The sequence below is a fragment of the Pseudorasbora parva genome, chromosome 7 (assembly GCF_024679245.1).
Source record: "Pseudorasbora parva isolate DD20220531a chromosome 7, ASM2467924v1, whole genome shotgun sequence".
NCBI lineage: Eukaryota > Metazoa > Chordata > Actinopteri > Cypriniformes > Gobionidae > Pseudorasbora > Pseudorasbora parva.
In genome coordinates, this window is record NC_090178.1 from 50118443 (window position 1) to 50134451 (window position 16009).

Sequence of the window (16009 nt, forward strand, 5' to 3'; positions counted from 1 at the left end):
AAAAATAAGTGGATAATAAAATAACAAATTTGTGATTTAAAAAGTATCAATTGGCCAAAATATTTTCCTTAAACTTTGCAAGTTTATTATTTACTGGTTAATAACATTCTGTGTTACTGAATTTATTATTCCAAAACTCACCCACATTTGGCTTCTGACCACTGTAAGAGTGTGCAGTTTACTCATGAAGCCACATTGAGATCTCCATATCTCTGAGACTGAACCATCGAAGGCCTTGAAAATGGAGATGCAAAAATAAAAGTTTACTGAGAACCAGAATCTAAAAGGATGTTCAGATATCTTTAATACTCCTGGAGTTACAGGCATGCAAACTTGAGGCAGAAACGCATAAGAAGTGCTTTTTCCCGATGTTTCAGCGCTCACCGTTGGCATATAATGAAACACAGATTGATAAAGTCAACGGATTTCACTAATAGATCTGCCAATGTCTGTGTAAAGCCAAAATAATTATGCTGCCGTCTTTCTAAAGTCATTTTTACACCCCTGTAATACGGAGAAAATTGTCATTTTGACCCCCACTACAAAACAGCAGATTACTCAGTAAACTTACATCTGTGACATTTATTATTTGGGCTTTCCTTATTATTTATGAATGTCTTTCACCAGAATCTGACGTCTGGTTGAGTCGACCCGGAATGACCTTTACATGTGATCACACTGATATGTTAAAAACATTAAGCGTGTCTTTGAGGTCCGGTGATCTATATGTGTTTGCTCTCACAGATATCATTGACAACTGCAAGTTGGTGACGGATGATTGTAGGAAGAAGGTATATAAGATCTTTTTTCTTCTATCACGTGAGCATTTAAAGTTTCTTCAAATATATTTACATGTTCAAAATGTCATTTTTCCCCCAGCTGTATCAGCTTAAGGACACGTATTATCCTATAGAGATAGACCCGCATCTGACCATGGAGGAGAAATATCCATTTATGGTGGAGTGGTGAGTGACCAAACGCACGCACGCACGCACACACACACACACACACACACACACACACACACACACACACACACACACACACACACACACACACACACACACACACACACTGCCCCTAAACCTACTCATCACAGGAAACATTCAGCATTTTTACTTTCTAAACAAATCTCATCCTGTGTGATTTTTTTTAAGCCTTTTGAAAAGTGGGGACATGGGTAATGTCCTCATATTTCACAAAAACAAGCACACACACACACACACCATAACAACCTGTCCCACATTCATCTCTTTAGTGTGTGATGTTGCTGAGTTCTCCTCTATGTCAGTGTCAGTGTTCCTGAGCTCCTGAAACGTCTCCATTATAGTCTCGAGTTTCTTCAGGAACCGACGCGTCACAACATTCCTCATTATAATAATTATTGGGCAGCAGCATAATGATGTGGGGCTGGTTGAGTTAGTTCATTGTGTGTTGAAACTGCCGGTTATGGTAAGGGGCGGGGCATTTCCCAAACACCAATCACAAAACACCGCTCCAGCCGACCAATCAGAGCACAGTGTGCTTTTCAGAAGGAGGGGCTTCAGGAACTAAACAGAGTTACTGACAGACTGGGAAGAGAGGAGCCGCAACAATGGAGAATAGGAGGAAATAATCAACATTCAAGCGGGAAAACCTGCTCTAATAGAGCCAGAGACAACAGCAAGCCTCTTGAATTAAATAACGTGGTCTTTTCTGCTCAGGTATTTTAAGTCTCACACGTTATTGGTGGAGCAGAGACTGGAGAAGGACAAACTCCCAGAGGTCGTGAGAGAGTCGGACGTCTGTCTAAGGTACGAACACATCCTTCACATGCAGGTATATTTAAAAAATATATGAGTACAATGTAACAAATGTACTGTATGTACACAGTAAGTAAATTCGATCAATCATTAATTTATATGTACACGTTCTTGATTTTAATGAATCTAAGTATTAAAAGTAAAGAGTACTGATCGATGACCCATATATTTATTCTACTAATAAGAGATTAATGCTTACAATATATTGCAAAAGAGCAGACGTTTTATTTTATAACCAACTCTTATTATACACTATCAAAACATTACATTTTATTATACTAAATAATCATTTAAATGACTGATAACTTGAGTGTGCAGACAAGTGAAATAATGAACCACGTAGTATTTTGGAAAAACTTGTGTAAATATGTGATGACAAAGTATACTGATACGATGTACAGACGTCACATGAGGTAAGAGTGTTAACATTGTAAGTTTAAATCATGTGAAACTGCTACAGAAGATGTATGTGCGTTCAGTTCAGTGTTATATTAGCTCACATCGCCGTACACACACACACAAATGTCCACATTCAAGCTGAAACAGTTCAGTCTTTTACAGCAGCTTTACTAACTGACAGACATGACCTAAATATGATGACAATAATCAATTCTAAAATTCATTATTAATTTACTTTTCACACCATCAGTTTCAGGCACATTCAAGCTCAGATGAATCACTGAATCAGTGAGTTGTTGACTCAGCTGCGACTGAATCACTCTGATTCCCAAATGAATCGTTCAGTGTGATTCATGAACCGATCCAGCAGAATGGGGGGATGGGAGGGGGGTGGATTTATTCAGTTAAAAATAGCCAGGAAAGTAATGAAGGAACGTGTAATGTAGAGGAGTAAAAAGTACGATATGAGGGATGCATCAATATAAACATTTTGGTCAATACCGATAACCGATAAATCTTTATATTTAGCCTCATTTTTATATAATTTTGAGAGCATGATTACAAAAACAGAAGTCTCACCATTAAAAGCCACATCTAAAGTACACAATCATAATGTTTGGCCGTTATGATTACCGATAAGTCTTCATACTTGAAAGTAGGGATGCTAACCGATGACCGTTTGACCAATGGTTGACCGTATCAACGTTAACCGATCAAAGTTTTCGGTTAAAAAAAAAGTGATCTCTAAATTAGGCAATTAGTGGACTAAACGCTACTACAGTAAGCCATCTTACGCCAGACAAATGCCTTTATTTTCAGCGCGATCACCTCACACCCAAAACATTTCGAAACTAAGGAGCCATTTGTCCTCCGATTACAAACACGCTCCTCGGCGCCGTGTTTGCGGGACTCGTGTTATGCGCTGTAGGGGATTTAAAAAAAGTGACGTGAGTGGAAGGGAGGCGGCAGCGCCGTGTGTGTGTGTGAGAGAGCGGGAGGAAGAGCGGCAGAGAGATGCGACAGAGTTGCGAAATTGCAGGCACGGCTTGCTAGCATGACAAGCCTGACCCACATCCAGATGTTTGGTCTGGAAGCTCCCCATTGACGGCTCAATCTGAGGGGCGGATAAACGGCTGTCTGTCAAACTCCCTCTGCACGCGATAGGATAGCGCTACACCAACCAGAGCAACGAAAGTGAAGCGGAGCTGACAGATTAAACTTTTGCCGTATCCGGTCGGCTAAACTCTGAACACATCTTCCCTTCTTCAGAATGACTTCAGTGCCGTTCTTCGTTCTTTTCTCAGAGAAAAGCTTAACTCCAAGTCTTCCAGAGTCACGGTCAAAGTTGATTCGACAGACCGCCGCCGTTCACCAGTTTCTGTGTTTACTAGAAGCACGCAAACGCAACTCGGCCGTCATTATGGCCCCGCCCACCGACTCTACACACGATGTGATTGGCCCGACCAGAGTTAGGTGAATACAGCTCAGAAGGGTATTGAGAGTTCCTAGACGACACTTGCGGGCAGATTAAATTTGCTGCCGCTAGGGTGCGTCTAGATTTCTAGGCTAACGGCTTGCGGCTGTTATTTCAAATAGCGCAGCATATTTTAAACTAATCGGTTAACCGGTTTCAACCGGCTGATGAGGCTCGGTGGTCGGTCAAGAAAATGTTTAGTTTTCGCCATGCCTTCTTGAAATCCGATAACCGATATATTGGCCAAAATATCTAAGATCCAAATTTTGAGACCCTGATTGTGAATTGCATTGATTCCAAAAACCCAAGTCTCACCATTAAAGGTGTAGTGTGATTTTTAGCGCCATCTAGTGGTGAGGTTGTGAATTGCACCCCATCTTCCTTTCGGAGCTCATAGTGTAGCTACAGTGGCCCACACAGGACAAAGAAGTAGTCGTCTGAGACGGCAGCGAGTTGCTAGCGCAACTGTAAGGGGACCAAGTTTCACCTCGTTAGGGTTGGGCATCGAGAACCGGTTCCAACTTGGAACCGTTTAAAAAATAACGATTCCATTGGAATCGTTTAGAAAATTTATTTTCGGTTCCGATCTTCGGTTCCAAGCGCGCAAGTTTTGGTTTCCATGGCCACCTGATTTCCGGTGCTTGCGCGCCCGCTTGTTCATGGAAGCCCGGTAAGCGGCTCTGAAGTGTGGATTTATTTCACTTTTAAAAGCCTGGGTCGGCACAGTGCAACTAGTGTTGTCAAAAATATCGATACTGAAATATCTGTAAAGATACGATAGCCTGCTCAGCCTACACAATCCATCCCAGCTCCTCTCCTCTCCTCTCCTCTCCTCTCCTCTCCTCTCCTCTCCTCTCCTCTCCTCTCCTCTCCTCTCCTCTCCTCTCCTCTCCTCTCCTCTCCTCTCCTCTCCTCTCCTCTCCTCTCCTCTCCCCTCCCCTCCCCTCCCCTCCCCTCCCCTCCCCTCCCCTCCCCTCCCCTCCCCTCCTCTCCTCTCCTCTCCTCTCCTCTCCTCTCCTCTCCTCTCCTCTCCTCTCCGATCCGATCCGATCCGATCCGATCCGACAGCGAGTTGACACGCAGCCGCATATTCTCACTCAGCCGGTTCACCTCTGAACACGGCGGACGCTCGTTCTGCTGGACTTTTCCTTACGACAGCGTGTTAGTGTTAGTGTGTGTGATCGGTCTGAATTTCGCGCGGGATTGCACATAATTCTACGAATCCCCGCAGATTTCAAACTCACATCTGAAGCGCACACACACACATAGCCTATCGTAATAAAGCCGCCCCTGACATACAAGTGCAAATAGTCGCTTCTTTTTCCAGCTTATTATTGGTCAAATACACTCAAACAAATTCTCAGTGCACATTTTGAAGAGTATGTAAACACAGTCTTAAACAAGCAGTTCTTAAAGGGACAGCAGTCATTTGTTATTCAAAGTCAAACTACAAAAAGACAAACGATCACACTGCTCTTGACTGATCAACTTGTCTAACTTTAATGGTTTTATATGAAACTATTTAATTTTTTGCAAAAACATTATCCAATGTTATTTTAAATATATTTAGCCACTTTGCGTTTTTTTATTCAGTTTCTTACCTGAATGTTAGACATACCTGAAAAAATAAAGCTGTCTATTTCATTTATATCTTTTATTCTATTGTATTTATTTGTGCTATTTTTTGTAATATGTATCTTTGTTTATTCAATTTACCATTCAAAATCAAGCTTACTTGTGCTGTGTGTAAGCTATTGCAACACAATTACCCCGTTGTAAAAAATACATTGAGTTAACAAATATTTGTGAGATAATTTTAATAGTAATTGATCAATGTTTATATAGGAGAAAAAGCTTAAAAGCTTTATCATATAAAGTGATCTCTTCAGAAGAAATGTTTGATTGCCTAGACTTTCAAAAGACAGACAAAAAAAAAAAAAAATTATATAAAAAATATCTAATTGACAGTATATGCAGCGTTTTTCCCCCGTGGTATTGAAAATAGCATTGAATATCAATGTGACATGTTTTGACTCCACCCCTCAAAGAATCGGAATCGAGAATCGAAAAGAACCGGAATCGAAAGTAAGAATCGGAATCGGAATCAGAATCGTTCAAATCAAAACGATGCCCAACCCTACACCTCGTCCAGTTTCTCCAGAAGCCGATACTGAAGTGAGTTAAACTGCAGTTCCTCCACTGGCCACTAGAGCGGCTCCTGAAGGAGCAGAACCTCACTGAGCTCATGTTAAAATGCCCAACTTTACAGCAGAAAAACACATGTTTACAGTCTGGGACAAATGGTGGTTTTGGTCTAAACGGCAAACTTTGCCCTTCATGATTTTTTAATATAATTAAATATATATATATATATATTGCCCGATAAATCTGAATCCAAATTTTGATATAATTTTGAGAGACTGAAAAAAAAAAAACAGTCTCACCATTAAAAGCCACGTCACAAGCACACAATCATAATGTTCTCGTTGTAATGTTATGTAGCCGATATGACAGACTTGCACTACACATGTTGCTCTGCACTGTATTTTTATTTTTTAAGTGATTCCAGTCATATTTCAAACAACCATCATGGCGAACAGTGTGCATCTGAAGTGTCTCAGCTGAAGGAACTGAAGGGTTCTCTGGGGAAAAATGGCGTTTGGGGGTAAAATAAGTGTTATTTTGGCAAGGTTGCTGCTAAAATTTGCACTCATGGGTCTATATATCACATAATCGTCGCTTCACCAATAAAACGCGGACTTGGCAACACAGTGTAGCTGAGCTCTGTTGACATTTGAAAACTAATGTTATTCGTCGCTCCGTTGCTCTGATTGGTTGTAGGTCTGTCCAATCGAGGTCTTTCCTGGTTGGTTTGAAACACGCCCCATAATCACAGCCCAATGAGCATCAGACTCATATTCTGACTAGAGTTCAGTATGACCACGTCAGGCTAGCACTAATGCTGGAACGCTGAGGGTCCTCATGCCAATGGAGGAATTGTAAATTGTCTTGTACTATATAAATTACCAACCACGACCCGAATATCATTAAAAATATTTTTGGATGACTCATAACCGCTCATTTTGGATCAACTGATCCCTATACAATAACATTTTTAGAATGACGTAAAACTGAAAAAGACTCTAATGTAGTCAGTAAGGTCAGAAGTCTCAGATCTTCCTCGTGTGTTTGGCAGGGATGGGTTTGAGCAGTTTTTCGACCGGCTGCACCAGCACAGCGTCCCTGTTTTCATCTTCTCCGCGGGGCTCGGAGACATTCTGGAGGAGATCATCCGACAGGCCGGAGTCTACCACACCAACGTCAAAGTGGTGTCCAACTTCATGGACTTCGATGATAACGTGAGTCTTAGGGCCTTCACATTATTCTCACGTGTATGGACTTTACCATTTGATTCTTTTTTTAATTTGTATTTTCTTTTTTACTTTTTATTCATCAAAGTATTATAAATAGTATCACAGGTTATGAGCATATATTAGTGAGCAGAACTGTCCCTAACACTCGTAATGAATCCTCATCTGAGAATGATTTCTGATGATCATGATCACTGAAGACTGGAGGAACCATCCTGAACATTCAGCTCTGATCACACAAATAAATCAGCATTTAAAGGAGAATACACTGAAAAACAATTCTTTTAAATTGTAATAATATATCACAATATTTAAAAAAAAAAAACTGTATTTTTGATCAAATAAATGCAGGCTTGATGAGCAGAAGAAACTTCTTTCAAAAACATAAAATAGTAATGTGTCCAAACTTTTGGCCTGTACTGTATATCTGAAATACAGTTCACTAGTAAAAAATGGCATTTTTGTTATCAATAATTGGAGTGGTTACAAGTGCAAATATCTGTTCTTGATATCAACTATTGAACTGCTTTAGTAAAAATGTTTATTTCTGATATCATCAGTTTGATCGTTACTACAGGCTTTCCGCAGGTCTTAAAACGTCTTGCATTCGAGTCTTCCATTGCTTTATAAGTGCATTTCATTATTAGTTCATGTGCACTAATGACCATTTTTGTAAAGTGTTACCCAAGAATGAGTGTTTTCAGTAGTAAAAATGTCATGTGTCTTCTGTACGTCTCACAGGGTGTTCTGAAAGGCTTTAAAGGAGAGCTGATCCATGTTTACAACAAGCATGACGGAGCCCTGAGAAACACGGAGTATTTTAAACAGCTGAAGGAGAACGGGAACATTATCCTGCTGGGAGACTCGCTGGGCGACCTCAACATGGCCGACGGCGTGCCTAATGTGGAGAACATCCTCAAGATCGGCTTTCTCAATGACAAGGTTTGCAGACTTCCATACACTGTAAAAACAAAATCCAGCTCACAAGCATTTAGGCTAATGATTGTGTTTTAGTTGACTGGATAATTAAACAACAATTGTTGGACCAACCTAGTATTAAAGGGTTAGTTCAGACAAAAATGTAAACTCTGTCATTAATTCCTCCTGTGGTTGGCCAGCCGTCAGACCTCCGCTCATCTTCACACACAGATGAAGATATTAGTGTTGAAATCCGATGGCTCAGAAAGGCCTTCATTGACACCAATGTCATTTCCTCTCTCAAGACCCATAAAGGCACTAAAGACGTCGTTACAAAGCCCATCTCAGTACAGCGGCTCTACAATCATTGATGAAGAGGCCAGAATAGAGTTAGTGCGCAAAAAACACTAAATAACGACTTATAGAGTGATGGCCGATTTCAGAACAAAGCTTCGAACCGTCATGAGTCAGTGAATCGATTCATGATTCGGATCGCCAGAGTCTCGTGATTTCATTTAATCATTTAATCATTTCAGCAGTTTGACACGCGATCCGAGTAAGGTTTTTAACGCTTTTCTGATTAAAACTGTGCTGGAGCTTTTCTAGAATCACAATAAAACAAAGTTAATAGTATATTGCTCTTATTAAACTCAGTCATAAAATCAGTGAATTAAACGACTACGCAATCCTTCTTATCCAGCAGACAGAGAAACACTAACATTAAAGAGTCGTCAAACTGCCCAACTAAAGAAAACACATGATGGTGACATAAAAAAATCAACATAAAATAAAAACTATAAAAACTCAGCTGAACAAAAGATCTTCAATTGGGAGACCTTACCCAGTCACACTGCAAAAAATGCTCTTCTTACTCAGTATTTTTGTCTTGTTTCTAGTCCAAACATCTAAAAACTCTTAAAACAAGAAGTATTTACTAGACAAGCAAAAGTAATTGTGGGGGTGAGAAAAATAATCTTAATTCAAACAGAAAACAAGATTATTTTTCTCACCCCATTGGCAGATTATTTATCTTATTTTAAGCAAAAACTCTCTTCATTTTGAGTTATTTTCCCCAAAACAAGACAATTACTTTTGTTTGTCTAGTAAATACTTCTTGTTTTAAGAGTTTTTAGATGTTTGGACTAGAAACAAGACAAAAATACTGAGTGAGAAGAGCATTGTTTGCCGTGTACTGAGTTGAGTGAACTACTTTGTGTAAAAGTTGAGTAAACTCAAAAATGCTGTGCAGCAAAGTTGTCTTACAGTTTCAAGTTTTCACCTTTTCTTTTTTTTCAGTGTAGGGCTGTGGTTGGTTTAGTTGATGTCACTGATCGATTCATGTTTTTTTCGTTTGTTTGCTTGTTTCTCAGGTGGAGGAGCGGCTGGAGAAGTTCATGGACTCTTACGATATCGTCCTGGTGCGGGATGAAACGCTTGAAGTGCCTAATTCTATACTCCAGAAGATCTTGTGATTGAGGAAAAGACTGGGACAATTCCAGCACAACATCACCACACACACACACACACACGTTGACCTTTTTAAAGTCCTGTCCTCTCCTCATAATGAACTCTTTTAATGAACACATACATCTGGGATCTTGGCATAAACATGCATCTAAAGAAAAATGCATCAAGTTATTGTCTGTAGTATTTTTGATATGGAAATATGTGTTTGCAATAAGAGTTGGGACTGAACGTACCACACTCATGATGCACTTTCGAAGTCTGTTACCGTTCTCATGGGACTTTGTATCATATCACGCACAGATCAAATTTAAAGCAATGCTATAAAGTGCTGCCAAAGCCATGATGTTTAATGTGTTGTGTGTGAGAATGTTTTAGCATAAGTATCTGTTGAATTTTGCACAGCCTCCTGAATCCTGATCACCTATGAGGTCGGCAATAAAGGCGTTTTCTCCCGAGTGTGTGATTCTGTTGGAGAGCGCATGCATGAACGGGGAAGATTTATGCACCGTTGATTGGTTAAAGCTCATACTGTTCTGTTTTCGAGATCTGAAATGTGCCAGAATTTGGGATCCCTGAAAATGCTTGATTTCTTTATCTTAGGTCATTCAGAATTGGAACAATCAGTTAAAGTCACCATGAAATCAAAATGAACCATTCTTGTTTTTTTATATTGCAGTGTCTATTGTAAATGATTTATCGGTGCACATCATTATTGTGTTAATAATCTTGAGTCAGAATAACTTCATCTGTTCTCTGATGACGAGGGCGGGGCAACCTGTCACTCACATGAGATCAGCCAATAGCAAACCACAGCCATCCAATCAATTCCACACAGACACGATCAAGCCCCGCCTACATTTGCTCTTGTTTGGGAAGCATTATAGTATAAGTAGACAGTAGTTATATTAGGGCTCAGGTTACAATAAAATGACATATCAAAGTGACTTATAGTCTGCAGAATGTATATTGAAGAGCGTCACAAAAAAAAGTGTTGGCAGATTCAGAGCCATATTTAAACTAAGCACGCATGCACTTCAGGCATATGTAAATCCACTTTTGTTTAACACCTCATATCTTAATTGAGTCGTGTGTGTGTTAAGCAGAGTTGTGCACCCGCTCATATCACTAACACACCCTTTAAATAACACAGAAATACTGCACTATTGACTTTAGAGCAGGTGTGTGTTGGTCAATGGTCAGTGGTTTTCAGTTCCTCACAATAGCAACGGTCCAACAATGCTCCTAAACTCACCTGGTTTAGACCAGACACCCATGGGGGAATACACACACACACACACACACGTCTGGTTCACTATCTTTGTGGGGACTCTCCATAGACGTAATGGTTTTTATACCGTACAAACTATACATTCTGTCCCCCTACACTGCTCCTGCCTACCCGTCTCACACACACACACACACACTGCCCCTAAACCTACCCATCACATACACATATACACACACTGCCCCATAACCTACCCATCACAGGAAACATTCAGCATTTTTACTTTCTCAAAAAAAAAAAAAATCTATATGATTTAAGCCTGTTGAAAAGTCGGGACCGCTGGCTGGTGATCTCAGTTTTTACCATCCTTACAATATAATATAAACAAGGACACACACACACACACTGATGGGGTGAACAGATGCATCCTATATTTAAACAATGAGGAGCAGAACACACTCGCGTCACATTGAGCCAGGTGTGTGAGAGGGCCTATACTTTAATGACAGCTAGTTACTTGTAGTTAGCAAAGTTGACTATTGAAATAAAGTGTTGCCATTAAATTCTTAGAGACTAGCATTTAGGCATTATTTATTCATGCCTTGGTTAAACGTAATTAGCTTATTTAAAAGTCAGTCTTAGAATTTAATGGCAACACTATTTCGATAGTACAACATTTACACTATTGTAATTTAGATTTACATGTGAGTGAATCTCGTTCAACAAGGAGAGAAAGAGTAGCAGAAAACATCTGTGGCTCGGTGAGATTGTTTACAGCAACAAAAGGGATCAATGGAGGTTAGCTATTTTAAGAACATCTTTAGCTACTTTAAGCTGATTGCTTTTTAATATTTTTTTATTGGTTTTAAAGAATTACAACTACAGTCAATAAACAAAAATAGGACACATACATAAAAAAAAGTTAAATTAAGTTGTAAAAATGTTAAAATTTGTAGCTTTTTTTTTTTTACAGTCTAGTTTTTTTGACGCTTTAGCGGAGGAACATTACAGTGGCCGGATCTACTTCTCTCTGTGTGTCTATATGACGAGTCACGCAGGTACTGTGCTACTCCGCAGCGGTTCAAATTCATATGAAATACTAAATTAATAAACAAAGGGTTATTTCCTCCAAATGTACATTTATGAATACTCAGTTTAGCTAAAAGAATTAGCAGATTAATTGAGTCGTGTTCGGCTCTTCTGTCAGTAGTGGCCACTCAACGTAAACAAAGACATTAGCAGTCAAAAGAAAGTACTAGGGAGCAAAAGAGAGCAGCCTATGGAGTGAGCATGCGATTCGTTCACTTAAAAGAATCACTTTACGACACTGCTTCGTTCATCTAACATCAGAAAGTGGATAAATAAGGGGAGAGATAACCTGCCGATGAGTGTGAGATAATGTTTTTACGGTTTGGCTAAATGTTAGCTAACGTACCAGTTTAGCCGCACTAGATACTAGTTAACGTTGGCTAGCTTTTTGTGTATCTTGTTGTATTAACCCTTTCCAAACTGCACATTTTAAATCTTAACAATAGTTTATCGAGTCTAACCTGTAAATGAGCTTGCTAGATTAGATTTATATGCACAATAGTCGTATTATACAGTGGGTAAAATGCATATTAGGTTAAAGTTTATAGTTATTTGAAAGTGAATTTTCTTGTGTATTTATTCAGCACATCACAATTAAGCAGAGAGGGCAAGAGCCTCGACCTCGACGCTGCCATGCAGATGCTTCTTTATTCACTTGCCCCTTCTGCTCTTCTGACGTCTGTAAGCCCAGACAGTACCATCAGATAATGACCCATATAGCTGGGCATAAACTGAGGGCGGTGGAATATGGAGGTGAGTGAGTGAGCACACTTTATAATAATGCTGTAATAGTAACTAATGTCAAGTCAAATTACCATTATTTATATAGCACTTTTTACAAGGCATATTGTTTCAATGCAGCTTCACAATGGTAACAGGAAAATAATGCAACAGAATTTAATAGAAAGTAGCACAGTAAATATTTAGTGTCCGTGACTGAGGAAGCCAAACCAAAGGTGACGGTGGCAAGGAACCCCAAACTCCATCAGGAGACATAATGGAAAAAATAAACATTGGGAGAAACTAATGAAATCCGATGGCTCAGAAAGGCCTTCGTTCACACCAATGTCATTTCCTCTCCTTTAAGACCCATAAAGGCACTAAAGACGTCGTTACAAAGCCCATCTCACTACAGCGGCTCTACAATCATTGATGAAGAGGCCAGAATAGAGTTAGTGCGGGAAAACACTAAATAACGACTTATATAGTGATGGCCGATTTCAGAACAAAGCTTCGAACCGTTATGAGTCAGTGAATCGATTCATGATTCGAACCGTTATGAGTCAGTGAATCGATTCATGATTCGGATCGCCAGAGTCACGTGATTTCAGCAGTTTGACACGCGATCATGAATCATGAATCAATTCACTGATTCATAAAGGTTCGAAGCTTTGTTCTGAAATCGGCCATCACTATATAAGTCGTTATTTAGTGTTTTTTGCGCACTAACTCTATTCTGGCGTCTTCATCAATGATTGTAGAGCCGCTGTAGTGAGATGGGCTTTGTAACGACGTCTTTAGTGCCTTTATGGGTCTTGAGAGAGGAAATGACATTGGTGTCAATGAAGGCCTTTCTGAGCCATCGGATTTCAACACTAATATCTTCATCTTTGTCTGAAGATATGCAGAAACGCAATATAACAGGGCATGAAGCGATAATGAATTCCATTATTAAAGCAGGAAACCCATTTAACACAGTTCAACAAGTCTCCTTTCACTGCAGCCACACACATCATATCTAACAGAAGCATCGATCCACTGCAGGTTTTCCGTGCATTTTTGTAGTAGGCTAATTCGGCCTCCACATGCTGTCGGAAATTAGATAATTCTGACTTTTGAAGTCATGATTACGAGCTTATTGCATTCAAGTTTAAAAATGTGAGGAAATGTTTACCTTGGAAACTCGTATTTACGATAATTCCGAGAGCACATGAAGGCAGTGTAACTTTTGAGTCCATTTGAGATTTTTTGAGATTTTTATTTATAAATAATATAATAAAAATAATTCAATTATAAATTTACAAGGGAAAAAAAAAATCACAATAATCACGGGAAAAACGGGGCTGGATTAGCCAGGGTTGACTTGCTTTTAGTTTTTTATGCTCTCTTTCCACGAACTGCTGAAAACTTTTCTTCCAGCTGCGGTCCATTTTTCTGGCTGCGGTTTTAAGGGCCCGAGTCTGCTCGTTGTACCACGGCGTTGGACTATTTTCTTTAATCTTCTTTAAGCACAGGGGAGCAACTGTGTCTAAAGTGCTGGAAAAGAGAGAGTCAGTAGTTTCTGTTGCAACATTGAGTTCCTCTTGGCTCTCTGTAATGCTAAGGAGATGGAACTTATGAGGAAGATTATGCACAAAGCAATCTTTAGTGGCAGTAGTGATTGTCCTACTAAATCTGTAACTAGGGGACGGCTTTGCAGCCTTGGCTGAATTAAGTATACATGATACTAGGTAATGATCTGAGATGTCATCGCTCTGCTGCAGAATTTCAGCAGCATCAACATTGAGTCAATATTAGGTCTAAAGTATGATTACTGCGATCAGTGACACGAGTTGCCTAATGCCATTCGAGTTGAGAATGTCTCTAAATGCCAATCCCAATGTGTCTTTTTCATTTTCTACTTGGATATTAAAATCACCAACAATTAGTACTTTATCTGCAGCCAGTCCTAACTCAGCAAATTCTTTGATAAAGTCTGTATTGTGCCCTACAGTAGCCAACACAAATGTCAAACAGGATTTATAAATTACACTATATAACTTCACATAACACACCAAGACTTCAAAGGAATTTTATTTGAAACTAGACTTATGAGTTGATACTGAAGAAATTACTATAAATTAGAGCAACGCCTCCCCCTTTACCTTTCAGACGTGGCTCATGTTTATGTAAACTTGGGGGGTGGACTCATTTAAAGTAAAGGGTTACTTCAGCGATTAGCATATGGCTTTGTATCAGTAGAAACCCTGGAGTATATTCAAATGATTGTGCTTTCCCCCTCCTCATATCCCCCTGAGACGAGAGATTTATGCATTTTATTTCTGGAAAAGTTCCTCCTATGATGCAAATTGACAATATATCAGAGCTATGGTGAGCAATGTAAGTTTTAACTTCTCAAATTAATTTCTATAAAAGTTAAGCTTGCAAAGGCATGAACTGAAGCACGCCAGACTGAACTCGCGTTGTGAATGTATGCCGCGAGTGTAGTCGAGATTACCTCAGCTCTCATCACTCCTGCAGTTAGTGCTCAGTGCTGTGAGACTCGCGCGGCGACTCACTAATTATTGAACAGACACGTTCAGTTTTTAATTATAGTGTCTTCTCTAACTCAGTCACAGTAATCAAGTTGGTGGCGTTGGGAATGGCCTCACAGAGCAGCGAAGCATTCTGGGAATTGTAGTCTTTCATCCCCATGGGACAAAAATACATTTTCTGTCTTTTCTCAGTCTAGAAGACACCAAATTCAAAAATAATTTCGCATTTCTACTGCATTGATGACCCAGTTTAAATACAGATTCATCTTCCCAGCGCTGAAGTACCCCTTAATGTACTCGTCAGGTTTTAGCCAAGTTTCTGTCAAACACAGCACATCTAGATTATTATCCTTAATCATATTGGTAACAATAAGTGCTTTTGAGGGAAGGGATCGAATATTCAGCAACCCGAGCTTTATCATTTCCTCATCAGTATTATATCTGTTGTTTATTTTTTGACATTAATTACATTTTTACCCTTAATAACCGTCACGAGGACGAGGACGTGCTGAAACTCTCTTTGCTTAAATTAGCTCAAAATTACTATCAGATGTAAGTAATTACCTTGACAAACTATACATCATTAAAAAGATCTAAGACTAAAGTTTAATTTTTTTACCTCTGTTTTATTCTCAAAGTCTTATAATGATCGTAATGTGTGTATATGTGCCAGGAGTTATGAATATGATCTTGGGCGTCGCTACCTTTTGATTGTAATATGCGCGTCATTTGCTCCCATTCATAAAAAACTCTTCTCTGGTCGTCATGAAGACACTCGATAAAACAACTTCCCTCAGGGCTTTTACTTCAAAAGTGTGCAGATGTGGAGAAATATTGATAGATTCTCACATGTTTGAGTCAAATTTCTATACAGAGAAGTATTATTTATTCAATCTTTATCCAAAATCCGCGGATGTGTGATTATGAGCGCAGTATACTGTGATATGCTGTGTTTTCAATTCATTCTGGCAGCCGGAGGGCGCTGGAAAGCTGTACTACTGAAAATTCAC

At 39.4% G+C, this 16009-nt stretch overlaps 2 protein-coding genes across 4 annotated transcripts in view; both read left to right on the top strand.

The window, feature by feature from the left end:
* Positions 1–9887, top strand: part of nt5c3a (5'-nucleotidase, cytosolic IIIA) — a 29967-nt gene extending 20080 nt beyond the window's left edge. For all 3 annotated transcript variants that reach the window (XM_067449389.1, XM_067449390.1, XM_067449391.1), the window contains exons 4-9: positions 745–791; positions 880–965; positions 1704–1793; positions 6872–7034; positions 7788–7988; positions 9335–9887. In XM_067449389.1, coding sequence (XP_067305490.1) covers positions 745–791; positions 880–965; positions 1704–1793; positions 6872–7034; positions 7788–7988; positions 9335–9436 — 689 coding nt within the window. In that variant the 3' untranslated portion in view covers positions 9437–9887. The remainder of the gene's footprint in view (positions 1–744; positions 792–879; positions 966–1703; positions 1794–6871; positions 7035–7787; positions 7989–9334) is intronic.
* Positions 9888–11731: 1844 nt separating this feature from the next.
* The window catches only part of si:ch73-341k19.1 (uncharacterized), a 30046-nt gene continuing 25768 nt past the window's right edge, over positions 11732–16009 (top strand). The window contains exons 1-2 of the mRNA XM_067449433.1: positions 11732–12046; positions 12330–12498. Of these exons, the coding sequence (XP_067305534.1) occupies positions 12041–12046; positions 12330–12498 (175 nt within the window). The 5' untranslated portion in view covers positions 11732–12040. The remainder of the gene's footprint in view (positions 12047–12329; positions 12499–16009) is intronic.